The sequence below is a fragment of the Neophocaena asiaeorientalis genome, unplaced genomic scaffold (genome assembly GCF_003031525.2).
Source record: "Neophocaena asiaeorientalis asiaeorientalis breed wild unplaced genomic scaffold, Neophocaena_asiaeorientalis_V1.1 scaffold150, whole genome shotgun sequence".
NCBI lineage: Eukaryota > Metazoa > Chordata > Mammalia > Artiodactyla > Phocoenidae > Neophocaena > Neophocaena asiaeorientalis.
The window spans coordinates 6,427,317-6,448,616 of NW_020176571.1; the positions used below are offsets into that span (position 1 = coordinate 6,427,317).

Here is a 21,300-nt window from a genome sequence, read left to right on the forward strand (position 1 = left end):
TGAGGCGATTCCTCATTTCCAACTTTTCTCCCAACAAAAAGCTACAAAGTAACGTAACACTTAGGAAGTAAAGACATTCATTTACCCAAGTGAAGCTGTGAAAGAAATTAGCTGCACCTAAATGAGATAATAAAAACTAGATAAGGGGCTTCCCTGGTGGCGCAGTGGTTGAGAGTCTGCCTGCCGATGCAGGGGATACGGGTTCGTGCCCCGGTCCGGGAAGATCCCACATGCCGCGGAGCAGCTGGGCCCGTGAGCCATGGCCGCTGAGCCTGCGCATCTGGAGTCTGTGCTCCGCACAATGGGAGAGGCCACAGCAGTGAGAGGCCCGCGTACACAAACAAACAAAACTAGATAAGATTGTAACTTGTGAGTTGTGTATCGTTATCAGTTGAAGGAGATGGCCTTGGGGATCCATGACACAGGAGACAGAACTCATCTCTAAAAATGGGTTGACAGTGTTCACTTGTGATTCAGACAGCATCGTCTTTGGAGTATGTAGGTCCTAAGTGTTGTGTCTTGGTCTCAAATCTCTGACCCTTTAAGTACCTGTACTGTGGTTAAAAATTTAACCCAGTAATTTTGACCTACCTGAGCCAGTAAATTTGCTCTCCAGATGTCTGTAAGTGATGTTATGAATTAAAACGTTTGATCTTTAAGAGAATCTAATGTATGAGCCTTCAATTTGGGAAGTAAAGTTTTAGACTTGAGATTTTAAGAGGACTAAGATAATTTCATAAATGTTTATAAATTTATTAGACCTATAGGGTTGAATAAGGGTTTAGAAAGATTTTGCCTGATGGGGTGGTGTGCCCTGTCAGCCATTTAAAGTGTTTTAAAATATGTATATTAAATGCCATGTAGTTTAAAATATTTAAGGAGATCTTTAAATTTTATTTTTCAAAAAGGTAAGTCTAGCATAATGCTTAAGAGCAGGAACGCTGGGAGCAGGTTGTATAGGTTAGGGATCATCAAACTATGTCCAGCTGCCTGTTTTTGTACAGTCCGTAGCAGAGAATGGTTTTGACATTTTTAAATGGTTGAAAAAAATCAAAAGAAGTAAAATATTTTGTAACATAAAAAAAGATATAGGGCTTCCCTGGTGGCGCAGTGGTTGAGAGTCCGCCTGCCGATGCAGGGGACACGGGTTCGTGCCCTGGTCCGGGAAGATCGCACATGCCAAGGAGCGGCTGGGCCCGTGAGCCATGGCTGCTGAGCCTGCGCATCTGGAGCCTGTGCTCCGCGACAGGAGAGGCCACAACAGTGAGAGGCCCGTGTACCACAAAAATAAAAAAAAAAAAAAGATATAAAATTCAAACTTCAGTGTCCATAAAAATTTTTATTGAATCACAGACACAGTCATTCCTTTACGTACCACCCATGGCTGCTTTCATGCTACAACGGCAGAGCTGAGTAGTTGTGACAGAGACGTATGCCTGCAAAGACAAAAATATTTTCTGCTTGGCCATTTACAGATAAAATTTGATGCCCCTGGTGTCAAATTTTGATGATAAAGTCCCAGCTTTGCAACTTACTAGTATAAGCTTGGGCAAGTCACTTAATCTCTCTGTGTGTCAGTTTCCCCATCTATAAAATGGGGATGCTAATAGTTGTTATTAAGTTACTGTGAGAATTAAATAAATCAGTATTTGAAAAATGCTTTAGAACAATGCCTGGCACATAGTAAATACAGTATAAGTGTTTAAAAATTGGAGGAATTTAACTTATTAAACTTGAATTTATCAAACATTAATTAAAGAATAAGTAAAATAAAATATTAATTACAGAAAAGGTAAAAAATAATTATATCCATTTAATAAAAATATTTGTTATGAATAGAATAAGACTTTAAAGTTGAATCTGGACTAACAAACTCTAAGGTTTTAAATCTGGAACTTCAATAAATATTAAATACCCAAGTAAATCTAGTGGTCCTTTCCCAGTGCCAGAGTCCCTCTTGGACTTATGAGCCAGGTTCTGTGAAGAGCTATGGCCTAGGAGACCAAAGCTCTCCAGGGCTTATAAGGAAGACTGGGAGGCAGTGTTGTAATGGATAGGTATTTGGAGTTATGTCTGGATTGAACTTTGACTTCCTAGCTGTGTGACTTTTGGCTAAGTCTTAATTGTGAACTGGGATTAGCAATACCTATTTCACAGGGGTATTATGAAGATTAAGTGTTAATGCACATAAAATGTCGAGTACGATGCCTGGATTTAAGCAAGCATTCAATAAACATCTGTTATTGTCATTGTTACGATTCTCCTACTAGCGGCATACATAGTGAGTTATTGTTAATCAGTTACTAAGCGCCTAGCAGAGCTGAAGGTTAAATGTGTGTTATGGTTTGAATGGTACTGGGATCTGGTTGCCTTGATTTTCTGACATTCTGCTGTATCATATACTTTCAGGTAAACATTGCTCTCTCCAGGGATCCTCTTTTTTAAAGTATGCACTTTCCAGACCGCATCCTTTCCTCACTGGCTTGGTTTAGTTTACTAGGTACTAGGTATTTGCTTTACAATGTCAGGCTGAGACCAGAAAACAGGCAAGGGCTGGGATCCATGGTGAAAAGGTAAGGAAAAAGAGAAATTTTGCACAGTCTCAGGTTTTCCCTGCTGTTCTGTTCCCCTGAGGTGTCAGAACAGCTTCTCTACCATTTCAGGGAGGAGCTTACACAGCCATGCCCCTCTGGTCCCCTGGGGCCTCCACCTGTGAAATCTGCAGGACAGCCAGGAAGCCAGCCTGGCCCAGGGTGCCACCTGCTGACTACCTGCCTCCTCTCCTGTACCCTAGGCTGGGACGGTACTTCTGTCCTTTTGGCACAGACCTGTCCTTGCCCATCTACCAGCAGCCCAGAGCACCTCCTGCCCTTCCTTCTTCATGACATCGGGACACCCTTGGACTTGGAGGCAGGTGAGATTTCAGGGTTTGTTTCCCAGTGTCCTTGAGGTTTGACACCAGAGCCAATGCTGTGGCAGATGGTGGGGCCTGAGGCTTATTTCGTGATTAGAGATCACTTCTTGCATCATATTTGTGCATTCCCTGTCTGAGGCAGTGGGAATAAGGCCACCACAGTGACCTTGACCAGCGGTGAGGGAGGAAGGAGGGGAGAGGAGTGACTCACTGTGCACCTTCCCAGTAGGTTATCGGCTTGAGGTCTCAGGTTGCGTTGGACCCTAATTTAGTAACCGGAATTTGTCGTCATCCAGTGCTATTTCCCCCAATACGCAGATGTGGCAGAGGGATTGGGGGCAGGCCTCTGTCACCATGGAGACCGTGACGCTGTCCTGCTAGGGGCAGTTTGGAAGCGGGCAGGCCTAGAAGGCTGGGGAAGGCCCCGGATTTGACCCCCACCACTCCCGCATTAAGGCCTTTCTCTAAAACCGAGGCCCAGAAAGGGAGGGAATCCCCTTGGGTCACAATACGCCCCCGGGAAGAGGCAGAATGATCTGAGCCCAGGATCTGCGTGCTCGGCTTTCCCCCAAAGGTCAGGAAGCCCCTCCTAGCTCCATTCTTCTTTGAGCTTTCCAAACAAGTCGTAGCGTCCGCGATCCTTTCGAGTGCTCGCAGAGTCGAGGCTCCAAGACTTCTCCTTTAAGACCCACGGCTCCTCCCATCACGCTGCGTCGCAGACTTAAGGCCCCACCCCTCCAAGCAGCTTCCGCAGGGCCGCGACCGTCGCGCGGCGGTCACGGCCCCTTTAAGCCCGAGCTCCGCCCCTGGCTCCCCAACCCCTTCTCTCCGCTCCCCCTCCAGCCCGCACCAGGTACCCCGGCGGGTCGTGCGGCTTCGCGCGCGGTGGTGAGTGCCGGGCCCCGAGGGGGCGCGAGGACACCTTCCTGGTCTTCCAGCAGCCCTTGCGGTGTCCTCGCGGGTCGCGGGGGGCGGAGCTTGAGCAGCGACCCTGGTGGGGGAGACTGGGTGCTCTGAGCGCGGGATGGGTGGGCCGGGACCGGCCGAGCAGGGGGAGGGGCTCAGGTGATTTACGGAGAGGGAATGGCCCCCAACAGTGCTCGCCTGGTGATTGCGGGTGTAGGGGACTGGGCTTAACGGTCCCGCGGCGTGTCCCCTCTCCCTTGCCCGGCCAATGCTCCCGTACAGCTCAGTTGCGGAATTGTCCTCCCGCTCCCCTGGGGTTCAGGCCCGTTTGTGGGGGGCGGCTGCCGCCTGTCCCGCCGCCAGAGACCGCAATCGTGGAGGCCGCTGGAGAGGCCCAGGGGGGCGGCAGGAGGGCAGCGACCCCCCGACTCCTGGCAGAGGTGGGGGCCGCAGCAGAAGGCGCAGGGGTGGAGAGTGGCCAGCGGCCAAAAACCGCCTCCCCCAGGTCCGGGCTGAGTTGTGGGTTGGGGAAGGGTTTGGCTCTGGGTCCTCAGTTCCAAACCTCTGCCCATCAGAGAGCCGGCGGTCACCATGGCGATGCGGGAGCTGGTGGAGGCGGAATGCGGGGGTGCCAACCCGCTCATGAAGCTGGCCGGGCACTTCACCCAGGACAAGGCCTTTCGGCAGGAGGGGTTGAGGCCTGGCCCCTGGCCCCCAGGAGCCCCAGCCTCGGAGGCGGTGAGTGTTCTTCAGGCGGAGAGCTCGAGTTGTGACCTGGGATGGAGGGTCCGGATGCACACTTTGGGATAACTGCTGTCTCTATTGTGTTGGAAATGATAATAGTTGCCACGCAACGTGTGTTTACTATATTAAACATTGAACGTCTTTATATAGACGAAGGCAGCCGTTTTATAGATGAGGAAACTGAGGCTTTGAGAAGTTTTGTGGCTTGCCTTATGAATGGAAGAACTGAAATTTTAACCCAGGGTTAACTGAGTTGTGTGGCTGTGGTCTTCACCACTGTACCATATTGCCTCTCTTTCTTTTGTCTTAGGTCTCTAAGCCTTTGGGGGTAGCCTCTGAAGATGAGGTAAATATGCCAGTCTTTTCTGTCGCATTTTTCGTTCGCCCATTGTATTTTTCCTTTAAACTGGGCTCATCCATACTTCAGTCTGTGGACTTCCCTGATCAAATGAGATTTGCCTCAGCTCTCCTGCTTGTTTTTAAGTATTCTTCGAGTGTTTCCAAATCTATAGTTTCTGTGTTTCCCTTTCCTTGTGTTTGATGTTAGTATCCCTCATCCAATGAGCCCCTGTCTCTTGCTGGGTTCCTTTCATCACCTCTCTTCTGACAGTTGGTGGCCGAATTCCTCCAGGACCAGAATGCACCACTTGTATCCCGTGCCCCTCAGACCTTCAAGATGGATGACCTCCTGGCAGAGATGCAGGAGATTGAACAGTCAAACTTCCGCCAGGCACCCCAGAGAGGTGGGTCCAGAGTCTGGTTCTGGGTTGGGGGGGCGGGGTTCACCATTTTCTGTGCAGGTAGGGACAAGGGGATTCCGTATTTAGATGCTGCTGGTATTGAGGAACTGAGATGCAGAAGGAGACAAAAGGAACGGAGTGTCTTCATGTGCACTCAGGGTTCCTTAGGCATGATAGAATGATAGGTATTTTCCTTAGTTCTCTCTCTGTCTCCCTCTTAAGCCCCTGGTGTGGCCGACTTGGCCCTGTCGGAGAACTGGGCCCAGGAGTTCCTTGCAGCTGGAGACGCTGTGGATGTAACTCAGGATTACAATGAGACTGACTGGTCCCAAGAGTTCATCTCTGAAGTTACAGGTGAGGCTTCTTATGGGAAGATCTACAGTGGTGCCTGTGATGCAAAGTTCTACGCTGTTACCCTCATTCATTTTAGGATATAGAGTGATTTCAACTGCTTATGACCTTTCTGGACTCTTGACTCTTTTCTATAGGGCACTGAGCCTGATTTCTCTTAGGTGGTAACAGGGAATTGAAGCTTATATTAAACAGAGGCGTGAGTTTGAACTGGATAAGAGATTTTGAGGAGAGAGAGAACATGAGGAGTTCGGTTTTCTTCTTTGTTATCTGGAACTTTAGTACTGTAGTTTGGTGGGGAGGATCCGCAGATTGGGTGGATGGCAGTGTTGCCCAGGAAGAGAGAAATGTTTAACACATTCCTTGGGATTCTGGCATTAAGTCATCTTGAACAGGGTTAGAGCCTTGGAAAGTGGAATTGTGGAGTTCAAAGGCCTGAAGTATATGGTCTTGATGATAATAATAAAAATTAATAACAAGAGCTAATGTTTACTTAACCATGTTCTAGGCTTTGTTTTAGTGCTTTAGATGCACTGTCCATTTAATCCCCCTGAGAACCCTTGAGGTAGTTACCATTCCTAGTATATAGATAAGAAAACTGAGGCTGAGAGGTTAAGTAATTTGCCCAAGGAGTCATAGCTTTGTAAGTGGTGGAGATGGGATTTGACTCTGGGTTTGAATGATTCCAGAGTCTGTGGGCTTACCCATTATGCTATACTGCCAGGCCTGCAACTTAAGCTCTTCAGGGTCCCAGCCTAATTTTCCCTCTTTGAGTTGTCTGTGCTCACTGCATCCTGGGGGACTGATTCTTCTCCCCCAGGCCTTTCTGATTACAGGCCTGGGCAAGGGCATTCTCTTCTGCTTTACTCTTCCTGATTGCTTTCAAAGAGAGCACTGTTAGCCTATTTCCAATTTAAGAAATCAAGAATCACAAAAGAGATAAAGGGAGAACGTTGCAAAGATTCTGGCCTCTCAGGGTGCTCACATCATCGTAGTTTCTGAATTTTCATGACGTGATTGATGGGACCTAATTGGTACCCCCTGCCCCCAATCATTTTTATTCTCCTAAAGACAGGACTTCCTGCACACACAAGAGAAAAACCCCCAAATCGTAACAACTAAAACTCCCCTTTAATAAAAGCTGTTGGTCTCTTTTATCATGACTCCCTTTCCCTCCTTTAAGTTGGAGTTTAAGGAAGAACAATAGGTGTTCTTGGTTTCTATGCACTTTATATTCTCAGAGCCAGTTGAGCTTCACAGAAATACAAGGTAGGTATTCCTCCCCCATTTTATAGACAAGGAAACTGAGATTTGGAAGGGTTAATACTTTGTCTGAAATCATTCAGTAACAGAGATTACATGCAAACTCATGTCTGTCTGACTCCAGCCTCCATACTTAGAATCATTACACTATCATTGAGAATCTTCTGTGTGGAATTGCCCTGATTGGAAAATCTGAGCTGTAATAAAGACCCGCCACCAGACTGAAAGTCAGCTTTTTGTACAAACCTTAGATTTAAGTGCTGTTTCTTATCGCAGGGAGACTTCTGTTATAATGTATGGGCATCAGTCATTTTTGATAATTCAGGAAAAAATCATCACTACTATAAGCATTGAGATTGATGAGATTTTTGTTAAAATTAGATGAATACTCGGAGCCATTGAAATCTTCCTTAACCTGTAAATGAAAAACTACTTTACAAAAACATGTTGGACCTGTCTTACCTGTTAAATGGTCTTTGGGAGATCTCTCTTTTCCTCTGTTCTGTACATTTTTGTGGAACTGTGCCTGCTTCACAGAGGCAGGGATATGGAAAGCTGGAAAGGGATATTGAGCTATGTGGGATCTGCCTTCATATAAATGTCCTATTTCAGTAGTATATTGCTTTGTATGTAGTGGCCCTTCAGAATTTATTGAATGAGAGAATTGAGATCTGGGAGAAAGAGCTAACGGGGATTGATATTCTAGTACAGTTATCCCTTGGTATCTGCAGGGGATTGGGTCCAGGACTCCTGTGGTTACCAAAATCCTGGATGCTCAAGTCCTTTATATAAAATTGCTATTTTATATATAAAATTGCTCAAGTCCTTTATATAAAATTGCATAATATTTGCATATAACCTACCCTCCCGTATGCTTTAAATCTCTAGATTATTATGATATCTAATACAATGTAAATGCTTTGTAAATAGTCGCCAGCATGGGGCAAATTCAAAGTTTTGCTTTTTGGAACTTTCTAGAATTTCTCTGCCCCTCTCCCTCTGAATATTTTCCATCCACAGTTGGTTGAATCTGTGGCTGTGGAACCCGTGGATACTAGCCTCATAACATTTGTGGCTGATACTATTACAGTGGTGATATAGGTTACCTATTTCTTTGTGGATAAGTAGACCGCAAGTTGAGAGAAGGTTATTTTCTTTAAATCTTTATTATTTTTAACTCCCCATTGTTAGGATTCTAGAATCTAGTTTAAAAGGAACCTTGAAGCTTAGTTTTTTTCTTGTTTGAATGTTGTATTTGGAAATATAGTTTCACTGGAAGTTGCAAAAAAATGTACAGAAAGGTTCTGTGTGTCTTTGCCTCTGTTTTCGCCGGTGGTGACATTTTGCATTTGTTAGTTATGTACAATATCAACAGAAAATTGCCACTGGTACAATCCACAGATCTTATTAGATTTCACCAGTTTTACATGCCTTTATTTGTATGTTTATAGTTTTATCACATATGTAGATTTGCATAACCATTACCGCAATCAAGATACAGAATTATTCCAGTACCACATAAAGTTCATTTTTTAGTCTGAAATGTGTCTTGATGGAATTCCGCTTCTCCCTCTCACCCCAGTCTTCTGCGCCAAATAATTGTCCATCTTGTGATTGCTCAGCTCTAGGGAAGAAATGCATCTTTAAGGGGTTTTGAGTTTAGACAGCCTCAGCTAAAATGGTGTGTGGGGTTCATATGACAATTATGAGAGGTAAGCCTGTACTTTGATAGGAAGGGCAATGGCCAGCAGTGGCAGGTGGTGATTGGCAGTAGCTCTGCCCTGGATGGCGGAGGAAGAGGCTATGGAATAAAAGGAATAAGAATCTCATTGTGATGTTTTCCACTTTTGTATGGATTTGCCTTGAGCAGACAGTAATGATAATAATAGCTAATATTCGTTACTCTGTGCTTTGCATAGGCATTATCTCATCTGGTCTTCATAAGAATCCCTGTGAGGTAGCTATTATTATATCTACTCCATAGATAAGGAATTGGAAACTTAGAGGGTTGATAACTTGTCTGGAGACTCACAGTGAATAAGTGGTGGAGTTGGGATGTGAGTGCAGGTAGCCTGACCCTAGAACCTGCATTCTTGATCACTGTGTTACTTAGTGGATGTGGAAACTTCCATGGGTAAAGGTGGGAAGTTCTGAGTTTTTGACTGTTGAGCTTGGGCTAGATGTGCCTAGATGAACACACAGTGAGAACCTAGGCCAGGTGAACACTGGGAATCAGAGGTTTGGTGTCTAGGTTGTTGGTTGCCACTCTCTGGTCTCTGTGACCTAGGACAGTCCCTCCCACCCAGCAGGACTTAGTTGCTTCCATCTCACAGGGATCCAGATGAATCCGATTTTCTGTAAGAATTTCTCAAAAAGTATTTTGAAGGCCAGGTAGTATTCTTTTGGTTATTTTATTTTGACTTCTTTGTTAGAGCAGGTTCCCAGTGCCAGAAAATCCTGAGTCTTGTGGCCAATATGGCTAAATACCAAATGACAGCTATTTGAGGATGACTCATCTCTGGGATTCTTTTTTCTAAACTACCCCTTGTCTGTTTTAAAGTCCAGGTGCTTTGTACTTTTTCTGTTGCTGCTTGTCCTTTAGAGGAGCATTTCACAGAAATGATGTTCTCTGCAATTTGTGGAGTACCTTTGGCCAGAATATGCTTTCGTGAAACACTCTAGCTGAGAGGGAGTGACTGGAGAGTGAGGAGTGGGGGACTGGGTATTTTTTCAGCAGAATGGGATGGGGTATTAAGCATTTCCTTATTAGGTCTCCAGACTTGAGCTAACAGTCTAGCTGGGGCAAAGGAAAGAGAAATGTTGCTTGTAAAAGCTAAGTGAGGGAAATCTTGATATAAATGTTAGGAGTTCTCGAAACTAAGAGACCAAGTCTGTGATCAAAAATATTGTCAACCGTATCTTTTATTTTATTAGTAATAAATCACTTATTATTTATGATCAGGTGAAATCTGTGAGTCTTGATCTTTTTTTTTTTCTTTCTTTTTCAGATTTTGACATTATTTTCTCAGATGTTGAGATGAGTTTGTTGAAATTATTCAGGCAGAGTCCCAGTTAAATGGAATAGAAAGTTCTGTTGCATATGAATCCCGAGGAGGTAAACCTGCCTTCTTGGTGTTAAAAGCAGTAACAGATCTTCAAATTAGGGACAGAGACAGGATGACCATTTGTAAGGATATGGGTGCAGAGCAGAAGGAAAGAACACGCCGACCCATTCTTCTCTGCGTGCACTCACTCTTTAGGTCCCTTTAAATCCTTTAACTAATCTGTGTCGTTACTTTTTTGTTTTCCTGGCCCTAGAATAGTAAAGAGCAAAGTCCTGGAGGTTGAGAAAAGTTCAGCACCCTCATTGGATATGTTTATCCTGATGTTGCAGCAGTGCCCTTTTTCATGAGAGTTGCTAAGATAATTTCTGGAATTAGACTTAAAAACATAGCTCTCAAAAGCAGTCAACAGTGACAGAATTCAGAATAATGTTTATCCTGGGGGGGTGCGGGCCTGCGGGAGCCTGTGAGGGAACTGTAGACGGTCCATGTCGTGATCCGGGTGGTGGTGGCTTGAGTGTGTTCACGGGTAGAAATTAATGAAGCAGCTCACCTAAGTTTGGTACACTTTACGTACCTTCATGTTTGCATGTTACATCTCAAATAATGAAAAAAAATCCAGTGGGAAGAGTGGACTCACGTATCTTTAGTTCTAGCCCAGCATTCTGCCTCTCACATTCTCTTGGTAGGTATATTAGGAGGAAATATAATTTTTTTTTTTTAATTTTTATTGGCGTATAGTTGCTTTACAATGTTGTGTTAGTTTCTACTGTACTGCAAAGTGAATCAGCAGTACATATACACATACCCCCTCTTTTTTGGATTTCCTTCCCATTTAGGTCACCACAGAGCACTGAGTAGAGTTCCCTGTGCAGCACAGTAGGTTCTCATTAGTTATCTATTTTACACATAGTATCAATAGTGTATATATGTGGATCCCAGTCTCCCAATTAGGAGGCTCCTTTTGTTGGGAGGGTGTGAACTCTGTAAATGGAGGACAGACCAAGGTTTGGTTAAAGAATGGAAGCTCCTGTGTTCTCCCCTGGTTCCCTGCCGGGTCCCTGCAGTACCTTTGAGGAAGGTGGAGGCCCAGTGCCCACTATTTCTTAGTGAGGGCTCTTGCACTTCAAACAAAGGGGTTTGGTCCCTACTTCTCTCCTGAGCCTCCTTATTTGGTCTCCTGTCCCTAGTTCAGTAAACACCTGCCCTAGGCCCCTTGGGAGCAGGTTGGATGTTGAAAGTTTAGTAGTATTTTCTTTTGACCAGTGGTCTCTGAGGGATTCTGCTTTGACTTGGTTAAGTTAATATTCTCCCTTTCCTGATCCCTCACTGATATCCCCACCTCTCTGCTCCTTGCAGACCCTTTGTCTGTGTCCCCGGCCCGCTGGGCTGAGGAATACCTGGAGCAGTCAGAGGAGAAGCTGTGGCTGGGAGAACCAGAGGGGACAGCTGCCACTGCTCGCTGGTGAGTCCAGCCACCTCGCTCGGGGTGGCTCCCTGTGGAAGGAGTGTGGGACAGTTTTCCTGCTCCCCTCCACCAAGCTCCTCTATCCACATTCTTAAACCAAGTTGCAATCCCTTCATTTTCTGCTCTAAGGTTTCCACTTGTCTTATTACCCCGATTCATTTATGTCTCAAGTATAATCGAGTCGAGAATCCTGACTGTCCTACCAGAAGTTTGTAACTTTATCTTATGCACCCTGTTCCCCTTTTAACTTGGAGCCTGCAGCTGTCTATTCCTTCTCTCTGGAAAGACGCGTTTGGGAAAGAGAGAGTTGAAAGCACGTAGCTAGTGCTTTGCCACTCCTGCCCAAACGTCCTTCTTTAATGTAAATTGAAATTAGTAGGTCCTCAACCAGAGAGAGGAGTAGTGTCACCCTCTCTGTTCCCCGATGAGAACTGTAACTGCCATGGGCTGGGAGTGGGGAAGGATGTGGCAGACAAACGTGTAAAATGAGCGAGTCCTCACCTGTCCCAGGTATGATGAATACCAGCCTGAGGAGGACCTGCAGCACACGGCCAGCGACTTTGTGGCCAAGGTGGATGACCCGAAGCTGGCTAACTCTGAGGTGAGCCACGTCCCGCTGCTGCTTTGCCCAGCAGAGCTGGTCTGAGAACTCGGGAGTCCTGCTTCTCTGACCCCAGTTTAGTTTAAGGCGAAAGAGATGAGATCCGAGGTCCACTCCTCCCTGTCTGGAGAACAGAGACTTACGACCCTGCCTCTTCTTCAGTATTCTTGCCCTCGTTTCCTTGCCTACTAACCCTTTGTCTTTTCTGTGCCTTCTCAGATCTCTTGAGCCAGAAATCCCTTTCTTTTTGCTCTCTGCTTTTTCCAGGGTCTTTAGCCTATCTTGTCTGTAGCTAGAGATGGTCAGGGGGAGGGGTAAGTGCAGGCTTCTCTGGGCGTGGTTGAGAGGGCACACCCGGAAGTCCTCTCCCAAGTGGCCTGTGTGTGTCTCTGTGCCCCAGTTCCTGAAATTCGTGCGGCAGATTGGCGAGGGGCAGGTGTCCCTGGAGTCCGGCGCAGGGTCGGGCCGAGCTCAGGCAGAGCAGTGGGCAGCAGAGTTTATTCAGCAGCAGGTAGGACACTGTCACCTCCCAGTCCTACCTCAGAGCCGGCTGGTGCCCCCGGCCGTGGGTTCAGTGTTCAGTGGTCCCAGATGGGGAAGGGATCTTATTGCTAGCTTGTTTGGTAGCATCCAGGTCCTGAGTGGGTGGGAAAGAGATTCTGAGAACGTTCTTCTCAGAAGTGCCCAGGTTGGTGGTGTCTGATGGGTATTTAGTTGACATTTAGTGGGTGGAAAGTTGGTGGTGGTGGTATGACCATCCTTCTTTGTCACAGGGTACTTCAGAGGCCTGGGTTGACCAGTTCACAAGACCAGTGAACACATCTGCTCTTGATATGGAGTTTGAACGAGCCAAGTCAGCTATAGAGGTGAGAGCAGCTAGTACAGGTGTAACCAGTCCAAGAGAAAACGCTTCTTTGGAGAGAGTGGGTGTCTTAACATTGGACATGGGTGAACATTGTATTTCATAGTGTTCTTGGATTCTCTTTGTCAGGATTGCTTGGGATGGGGTGGTTGCCTATGAGAAATGCAAATTCCTGGGCATCACAGACTGCTGAGTCAGAATCTGGGGGTAGGATCTAGGAACCTGCATGAAAAGAAGCTCTTCAGGTGATCTTAAACACATTGACATTAAACAACTGCTGCCATAGGGACTCCATCTTGGTGGAACTAAGGGTGGGGCGGGGTGCTCACGATGAATCTTCTGTCTCTCTCTGCCTTGCCTTCCTTACAGTCTGAGGTCGATTTCTGGGACAAGTTGCAGGCGGAGTTGGAGGAGATGGCCAAACGGGATGCTGAGGCCCACCCCTGGCTTTCTGACTATGACGACCTCACCTCTGCTTCCTACGATAAGGTAAGAACTAGTTTTTCAGACTGCAGAATTTCCTTGTTTTATTGTCTCTCCTTTAATCCTGAATCTGAAGGGTACCCACTTTTAAGTAATTATTTTCTTGAGCCCCTTTCCGTGAAAGGCAGCCTGAATTTTTCCCTTGCCCCTGCGCTCCTCCAGTTATTGAGAGTATGCTTTATTCTTGGGATATAGAAATTAATGATAATAGACTGCCCTCGGCAGATAACAACAGTAAGCGACAAAATACCTAGAGTAGAGGTTTGCACACGATGCAGTAAGAGCACAGAGGAAGGAGCCTTGCTTTGGAGGTTGGTTGAAAACATTTTAAGAAGATTGATAGCTCCTTTGGTAGAAAGTGGTAGGTGGTAGGCCATCTCTCTGCCCTCCACCTTAGTATCTATTTACTTTTTTAACTCACAAGTTTATTTTAGATTCTGATCTCTTCCTGTAGGTACTAACCACTTGCCCCCAATTTAGAGTATTTTCAAAGAATTGTATTAAATAATTCAAATGCTAAGAAAATTTCCCAGAAGTCGGTGGTGAAGAATGATTGAATTTTGCATGTAGTATATACTGTTGCCTTAGAAGCATATGTTATATCAGGGTATCACTGTGAAAAAAATCTGCTTGCGGGTTGTGGGGCATTCGGACATGTGGGTAATAATTGAGCTGTGAGTTGAAGCATGATTGGGGAGGGAGAGATTGCTTGGTTTTGAAAAAGGCAAAACAGGAACTGGGGAGGTGATCAGTGGTGTCTTTTTCTCAGCTCAGACCTGGTTGGGGGTAGAACTAGAGGACCAGGATTCTGGAGGTAGATCTTGCGAAGATAGAGAACAGAGTTCAAGATAACTTAGAAAAGGCTAGGATTTAAAAACCAATGAAAATCTTAGTACTAGGAAAAAGATGATTTTGTTTATTATCCCAGCCTGACTTTCTGAGAGTTGTTCTGTGATATAATAGAAAAGGGAGCTTACCTTTTGGGACCCCATCCTCTGGTTTTTCCATAGTAAGAGTTTCTTCTATAGACTTGTGATGAGGAAGAACTGAAGGAAATACCTGGAGATAATACTTTTGTTAATTTATAATAGACACTTGATAAGTTGCACAGGCCCGGTCGACTTACAAATGGCAAGGTATGAAGTTTAGATAAAAATTTCCTGGGACTTCCCTGGTGGCTCAGTGGTTAAGACTCCGCCTGCCAATGCAGGGGACATGGGTTCAATCCCTGGTCCGGGAAGATCCCACATGCCACGGAGCAACTATGCCTGTGCACCACAACTACTGAGCCTGCACTCTAGAGCCTGTGAGCCACAACTACTGACCTACGTGCCACAACTACTGAGGCCCATGCACCTGGAGCCCGTGCTCCGCGAAAAGAGAAGCCGCCGCAGTGAGAAGCCCGTGCACTGCAATGAAGAGTAGCCCCGCTCGCTACAAATAGAGAAAGCCTGTGCACAGCAATGAAGATGCAACACAGCCAAAAAATAAATAAAAATAATTAGAAAAATATTTTTCCTGGTTTTTGATAAGTATAGACATAGCTCTGACTTCATATGAGCAGCACCTCCTCTTAGCATTTTTTACTTCTGTATCAATGACATGATAGTTGGAATAAATTCTTTAATTCAAAACCTAAAAACATAATTATGTTTTTAGATCTTTGAACCCTATTTTGATATCATTGATACCTTGGGATATTGCAAAATTAGGATTGGAAACATTTGCATTAAGGTTCCAGATTTTGTCTGCCTTTTGTTAAACTGTTAATAAATTTTATGTCAATAGTACTTGTTTTTAATTTTTCAAATGTTGATCTGACTCTATCAGGTAAATTCATGGGTATCTGAATGTCGTATTTTTTATTCATGATCCTTAAATTTTCAAGGCTACACCTACAGCTGGAGCAGATATGATACTGTATACTGTTAGCGTGAAGGAGAAATTTCTGTGATGGGACACACTCTACTTAGTAGTGATCCTATTTTTGCAGTACGATCCTATGAAATTTTGAGCAGACCAGACGATGGATCAGACCTGATGAATGGCTTGGATTAGACTTTTTAAGATGCAGCAGTGGTCCCAAGCTTATCCTGCATCCTGTGGGTTGTTAAAGGTTCCTCCAGAGGACTCTTTTTTTTTTTCCATCTATACAAACATTCTACTTTTGAAAAATTCCTCTCTGATCAGCAATTGATAAAATCTCAAGGAGGATAGATAACACAGACAAGAGCATACTTAGAGAACCCTGTGGCTGCAACATGATGGAATTGATTTGTTGCATTGTCTGCTGAGGATACTACCTATTCACGCATAGTATGTTGAGCTTTTTGGTAAGGCTGTGGCAGATATTCTCATTTGATGCTCTCAGTAGCTCTGAGAGGCAGGAATTACTTTCATTAGGAAATTGTGTTATAGGTGACAATGATCTGTTTCCTATGGGGTGGCTTAAAACATGGATTGAGGATGGGCAGTAGTCGAGGGTGAACGCAGAAGGCTTTATCTTGTGGAACTCTAATAGTCTAGGTGGGGCTGGCAAACTGTGGCCCATGGGAAATCTGTCCTTCCACCTTTTTCTTTTTTTTAATGGCCCGTGAGCTGAGAATGGTTTTAACATTTTTAAATGGTTTTAAAAAAATGAAAAGTAATAATTTGTGAAAATTATATATTGATAAAATTCAAACTTCAGTGTCCATAAATAGAGTTTTATTGGAACACAGCCATGCCTGTTTACATATCATCTGTGGCTACTTTCTCACTGCTCTGGTGGAGATGAGTAGTTGTGACGAAATATTTATCCTCTGCCCCTTGCTGATCCTTGTTCTGGGGTCCTTTCCTATCTTCTGAGTTTTCCTGTTGCACGGAGGTGTCCCAGGAACATTACCTATTCTCAGCGTGAATACACTTTTTATACATGTATCCCACATCCATCTCCTGTATGTCTCTCTTCTTAAATCCCCATTGTAATTATTTAGTTTTTATTTGTTACAAATAATTTGCAGATTACTTATAACGGTTTAGAACTTTGCCGGCAAGACTGAAGCGTTTCTGGTTCTTGAGCAGTTTCACAATGGTAGTGAAGAAGGGCCGCGCTCATGTCTTTACCTCGTACAGTTTCATTCTGATTTGTCCTTAACTGCGTTTAGAAAGGGCCCTGCCCTGGATTTTGCATCTTGTGTTCATTCTGGGGTATTGTTTTGTGATGGTAACCACTACTCTCCGAAAAGGAGCATTTTATTCCCTTGTCCCAAGTCACACGCTTACTAGGGACCCATTTTATCTTAACGCCTCTCTGCCTACGTGGAAGCCCTGGGGACAGAGCTCTGCACAGAGCATCAAAGCTTCCCTCAAATGAGAAAGCCTCCGCTAGAAGAGGACTGGTCTTTCTGAAGCGTTTTCTGCCCTCAGGATTTTGGAACCTAGCTTTAATTTACTGTCAGATACAGATTAATATTAATAACTTTTAAGAATGAAACTGGGGAGTAAATTAAAATTTTCAAAGCGCTTGAACACGTGCCGTCCAGTCAGTGTGCACAGGACTCCGTGAGCTGGGTGAGAGTTGCCTTTGAATGGCAGGGCCTCTGACTCCAAACTGCATTTCCTTTATAGATTATCACACTATTGCAGGATAACAAGAAATGCCCCTTGAACAGCTAAAGAGAACTTATCTCATTACTGTAAGCAGATCCTGTTAAGAAATGTGCTCTGTCCAGTAATGAGAGATCAAGGATGTGGAAACACCGGCTGATCAAAGCTTCCTAAAATGAGCTTAATCCCAGCTCATTTTAGGATCAGAGTTTGCCTGGCTTTCCAGTTGCTGTGGGCATGACCCGGAATTTCTTCACTGTGGTCGTAGGTGATCTCCTTTATGACATGGAGAACTTCCCAGCATTTATCCGGATACCTTTTTGGAGGCCTTCAGCTTCTTTTCCACGTCAGTCTTGGTTGTCCGCTCCCATTCCTGCTACTCTGTGATGGCCCCCTCCGGGATGGGGTCTCACTTGGCTTCCCTTCCTCGTAGGGGTACCACTTTGAGGAGGAGAACCCCCTGCGTGACCACCCCCAGCCTTTTGAGGAAGGGCTGCGGCGACTTGAGGAGGGGGACCTGCCGAACGCTGTGCTGCTCTTCGAGGCGGCTGTGCAGCAGGACCCCAAGCACATGGAGGTGAGCAGCTCGTTCTTCTGACTTCAGATGAGAGCCTCTCCCTCCAATTTTGAGGGAGGCCCCTAAGGGTGGTGCCGATGGATTGGGGCCCGGGTGACAGCCTGGTCGGGTTCTGAGAGTGAGGTGGTGGGTGGGGCGAGCAGAGGAAGCAGCGGTGGGAAGGTGAATACCGGGGTGACGAAACCTGGCAACTCCTCTCTAGGCCTGGCAGTACCTGGGGACCACCCAGGCGGAGAACGAGCAGGAGCTCTTAGCCATCAGCGCGCTGCGGCGGTGAGTAATCCCAGGGCTCGACGAGTAACCTTTAGAATGACAGAGCCCACTCTGCTTTCTGCCTGCTAACACGAGTGTTTTCTCATGATGAAACTCTAAGGTTTGGGGTGAGCCTGGAGATAACTGGCTCCATTCGTTCCTCGGCTTTTGGTTTTATTTGTGGGACCCTGGCTGGTTCCTTGGCTGCTGAAATGTTCTGTTTTCTCAGGACTGTAACTTTATTAATAACCCACCCGTAGAGGATTCCTCGCACCTTAACTGAGGGAGTTGGCACGTACCTCTGCGTTCTGAAGCTTGGCTTGGCTCCCGGGGTGCTGATAGGCGCAGTGTCAACCTCAGAGACCAGCTCTGCCCGTCTCTGTCCAAGCAGGTGCCTAGAGCTAAAGCCAGACAACCGGACGGCACTGATGGCGCTGGCTGTAAGCTTCACCAACGAGTCCCTGCAGCGGCAGGCCTGTGAGACCCTGCGAGACTGGCTGCGCTACACACCAGCCTATGCCCACCTGGTGGCAGCCGGGGAAGAAGGGGCCAGCGGGGCAGGACTGGGCCCCAGCAAGCGCATCCTGGGCTCTCTGTTGTCCGAGTGAGTGTGGGCACCTCCTGGGATGACGAGTGGCAACCCGAGTAGAAGGAGGACCTGGCTTGTAGAATTTTGGATAGATTGAGGCTCAGGGTCTAAGAGTGGGATGGAAGACTCAGGATTGGAAGGACGATAGATGGACGCATCTTGGGGGTATGATTGGTTAGTGAAAGGATTATTTGGGAGGGGTAGGAATATAGACGTATCCATCCACCTGCTTTTTTGCATTTTTTTTTTTTTCTTCCTTGTCCAGCTCCCTGTTTCTCGAAGTGAAAGAGCTCTTCCTGGCAGCTGTGCGCCTGGACCCGACATCCATTGACCCTGATGTGCAGTGTGGCTTGGGAGTCCTCTTCAACCTGAGTGGGGAGTATGACAAGGCAGTGGACTGTTTCACAGCCGCCCTCAGCGTTCGTCCCAATGTGAGCCTCAGGGGAGGAAGGGAGATGGGACAGGACTCTATACATTATGGAGGAATCGTTTGTTGGGACCTTCGGAGTCATGGGATATTTCATTCCAGTGTTCCATATACTGGTTGCCTTGGGAGAATTGGGAAAAGAAGAGCGGGAGTCTAGGGTCGTCTGGGCTTAGGGGAGTCTGCAGGGGGTGAGTGGTTATGTCGTGGTCACAACGTCGTGGCCACACGGTGACCTGTGGAGACAGGAGTGGAATCGTAACATGCGTTAGAGAAACAGAGTGGGGAGCCAGGGGGAGATCAGGCAGAATTTGATCTGAGCCTGGCTCCTGTTTCTAACCCTTGTCCATCCCTATCTTAGGACTATTTGCTGTGGAATAAGCTAGGGGCCACCCTGGCCAATGGAAACCAGAGCGAAGAAGCAGTAGCTGCATACCGTCGGGCCCTCGAGCTCCAGCCTGGCTATATACGGTCCCGCTACAACCTGGGCATCAGCTGCATCAACCTTGGGGCCCACCGGTGAGAGTATCTACTGAGGAATGAATGAATGAATGAATGAATGAATGAACGAACTCCCTGCCTTTGGCCCTGGCTCCTCATTCTCTGATCCTGTTATTTGACCGCGAGCTGCAGCTTTCTTACTCCCCATGCCAGCTGACCTACCTCCTTCCACTGGTGTTCTGCTCACCAGCTCTCATTCTTCTCCCTTGCAGGGAGGCGGTGGAACACTTTTTGGAGGCCCTGAACATGCAGAGGAAAAGCCGGGGCCCTCGGGGCGAAGGGGGTGCCATGTCGGAGAACATCTGGAGCACCCTGCGTTTAGCCTTGTCTATGTTAGGCCAGAGCAACGCCTATGGGGCGGCTGATGCCCGGGATCTGTCCACCCTCCTAGCGATGTTCGGCCTGCCCCAATGACAGTGGGATGGGCTGCCCTGCGAGTGTTTGCCTGGAGGGGTGCCTGCTCTGGATGTGATCCCCTCTCCCCAAATGGGCCTACCAAGGGGGTGGGCTGATGGCCACAAGCGGTACTGCCTCTCAGGAGCTGCCTCAGTGTAGGGTGGGTAGTCTGGGTTCTAGTTCCTGCATAATTGTAGGAAGATGAGCTGTGTTGTTGGAGTCCCTTGGTAATTCAGGGGCTGTCCATGCAGCTCCAGATCGCTCTGCTCATCACGCCCTTTCTTGGTGCTGCTTTTTGGGAAGGACCCAAAGATACAGGGTGTCATCTGCTGCCATTTCTGATTGGGTCTACCACATTTGTAGCGTCTGTCCTCCCCCTCCTTTCTCCTTTTACTGGGACTTGATGAGAGTCCAGCCTCCTCGCGCAGTGGTATGTGGCAGGTTCTATCAGGCACCTCTGTGATGACTGTATCTAGGGTGGGACGTGTTAGGAGTTGGCCTGTGTGATTTAAATGTTGGTTTGGCTCAGCGGAGCTGAGGTTTTAGGGGTGCTCGTAGTTCTGTCATTCTTGGACCTCTCCTGGCTATAGCTCAGAGTCCCTGGATAATGCTGCACGCAGTAATGGGCGTCATTACCGTAGGGGTCCTCAGGGGCTGCCGGGGTTAAGTTGCTACAGAGTGTTTGGGTGTGGGGAGAGGAAGCCTCGTTGTGGAATGAGCCTCGAAGGGACCACATGGGCTCAGGTCAAAGGCTCTGGCTTGGGGGCCTGTGGAGGGAGGACAGAGCGGGTGGGACGAGGAATGTCCTGAGTGCAGCCATCCCCCTCCTCTTAGAAAGACCTGCGAGTAGGAATTGAGCTAGCTCTTCTGGAAAGTTGGTTCAGAAATTGCAGTCTTGCCAAATTCCTGGCAGAGAGAGGGTTCAGTGTTACCTTGAGCCTTTGCTGTCCTTGAAATGTTTGTAGGGGGGAGGGTCGAAAAATCCCCTTCCTCCATATCACCTCCACAAGGTGAAGGCTGAGGGTAAGTGAGTGAGCAGCTTGGATTCTGCTGGGGAGATGCACCAAGCCCAGAAATGACTGAAGTGGCCGTGAAGCCTCTTGCCTTGTCTTAGGTAGTTAATGGTCAGATTTTTTTTAAAACTACCGTGGTCCCAAGTTTCCATCCTAAAATTTATTTTTCTTTGTATGAATATGTGTAAATGATTTAAAAAATAAAACTGTAAAATATTTGTATGAGGAATAAATGGAACAGACATGGCTTTGAGTCCTGCTACTGGGTGTGCAGTTGGGATGGTGGGAGGGGAATTGCTGTTTGGAGGTTGGTGTTCAACAGTTTTTCTCGATTTATCTTTCAAATTCTCATTGGTACATTGATTACCCATCTGTCTACCAAGTAATTACTCAGCACCTACTATATGCGAGGTCTGTGAATAAGGTGGTCAAGGTCCCTGTGTTCATGGGACTGATGGTTTAGCAGGAGACAGGTGTTTGACAGTCATGCATTTTTTACATTTGTGTTACTTCTATACAGGAAAATATGGGGTGTGATGTAATTGTTTGCTATTTTTTATTACGAA

The 21,300-nt window shown here is 46.5% G+C and overlaps 1 protein-coding gene across 5 annotated transcripts; it reads left to right on the forward strand.

The window, feature by feature from the left end:
- The first annotated feature begins 2,655 nt into the window (after positions 1–2,655).
- Positions 2,656–20,981, forward strand: PEX5 (peroxisomal biogenesis factor 5). 5 transcript variants are annotated; one of them, XM_024733267.1, is made up of 16 exons: positions 2,656–2,914; positions 4,396–4,558; positions 4,875–4,910; positions 5,175–5,307; positions 5,527–5,658; positions 11,340–11,445; positions 11,959–12,049; positions 12,450–12,560; positions 12,823–12,915; positions 13,281–13,400; positions 17,416–17,559; positions 17,762–17,832; positions 18,203–18,415; positions 18,666–18,831; positions 19,186–19,343; positions 19,538–20,981. In XM_024733267.1, the coding sequence occupies exons 2-16, from the start codon at positions 4,412–4,414 to the stop codon at positions 19,737–19,739; spliced, it is 1,923 nt and encodes a 640-aa protein (XP_024589035.1). In that variant the 5' UTR covers positions 2,656–2,914; positions 4,396–4,411; the 3' UTR covers positions 19,740–20,981. The 5 variants fall into 5 exon arrangements, with proteins under 5 accessions (XP_024589035.1, XP_024589034.1, XP_024589037.1 ...); XM_024733266.1 differs by lacking the exon at positions 2,656–2,914 and adding an exon at positions 3,662–3,802; XM_024733269.1 differs by lacking the exon at positions 2,656–2,914 and adding an exon at positions 3,662–3,802 and having other exon boundaries at positions 5,196–5,307.
- The last annotated feature ends 319 nt before the right edge of the window (positions 20,982–21,300 follow it).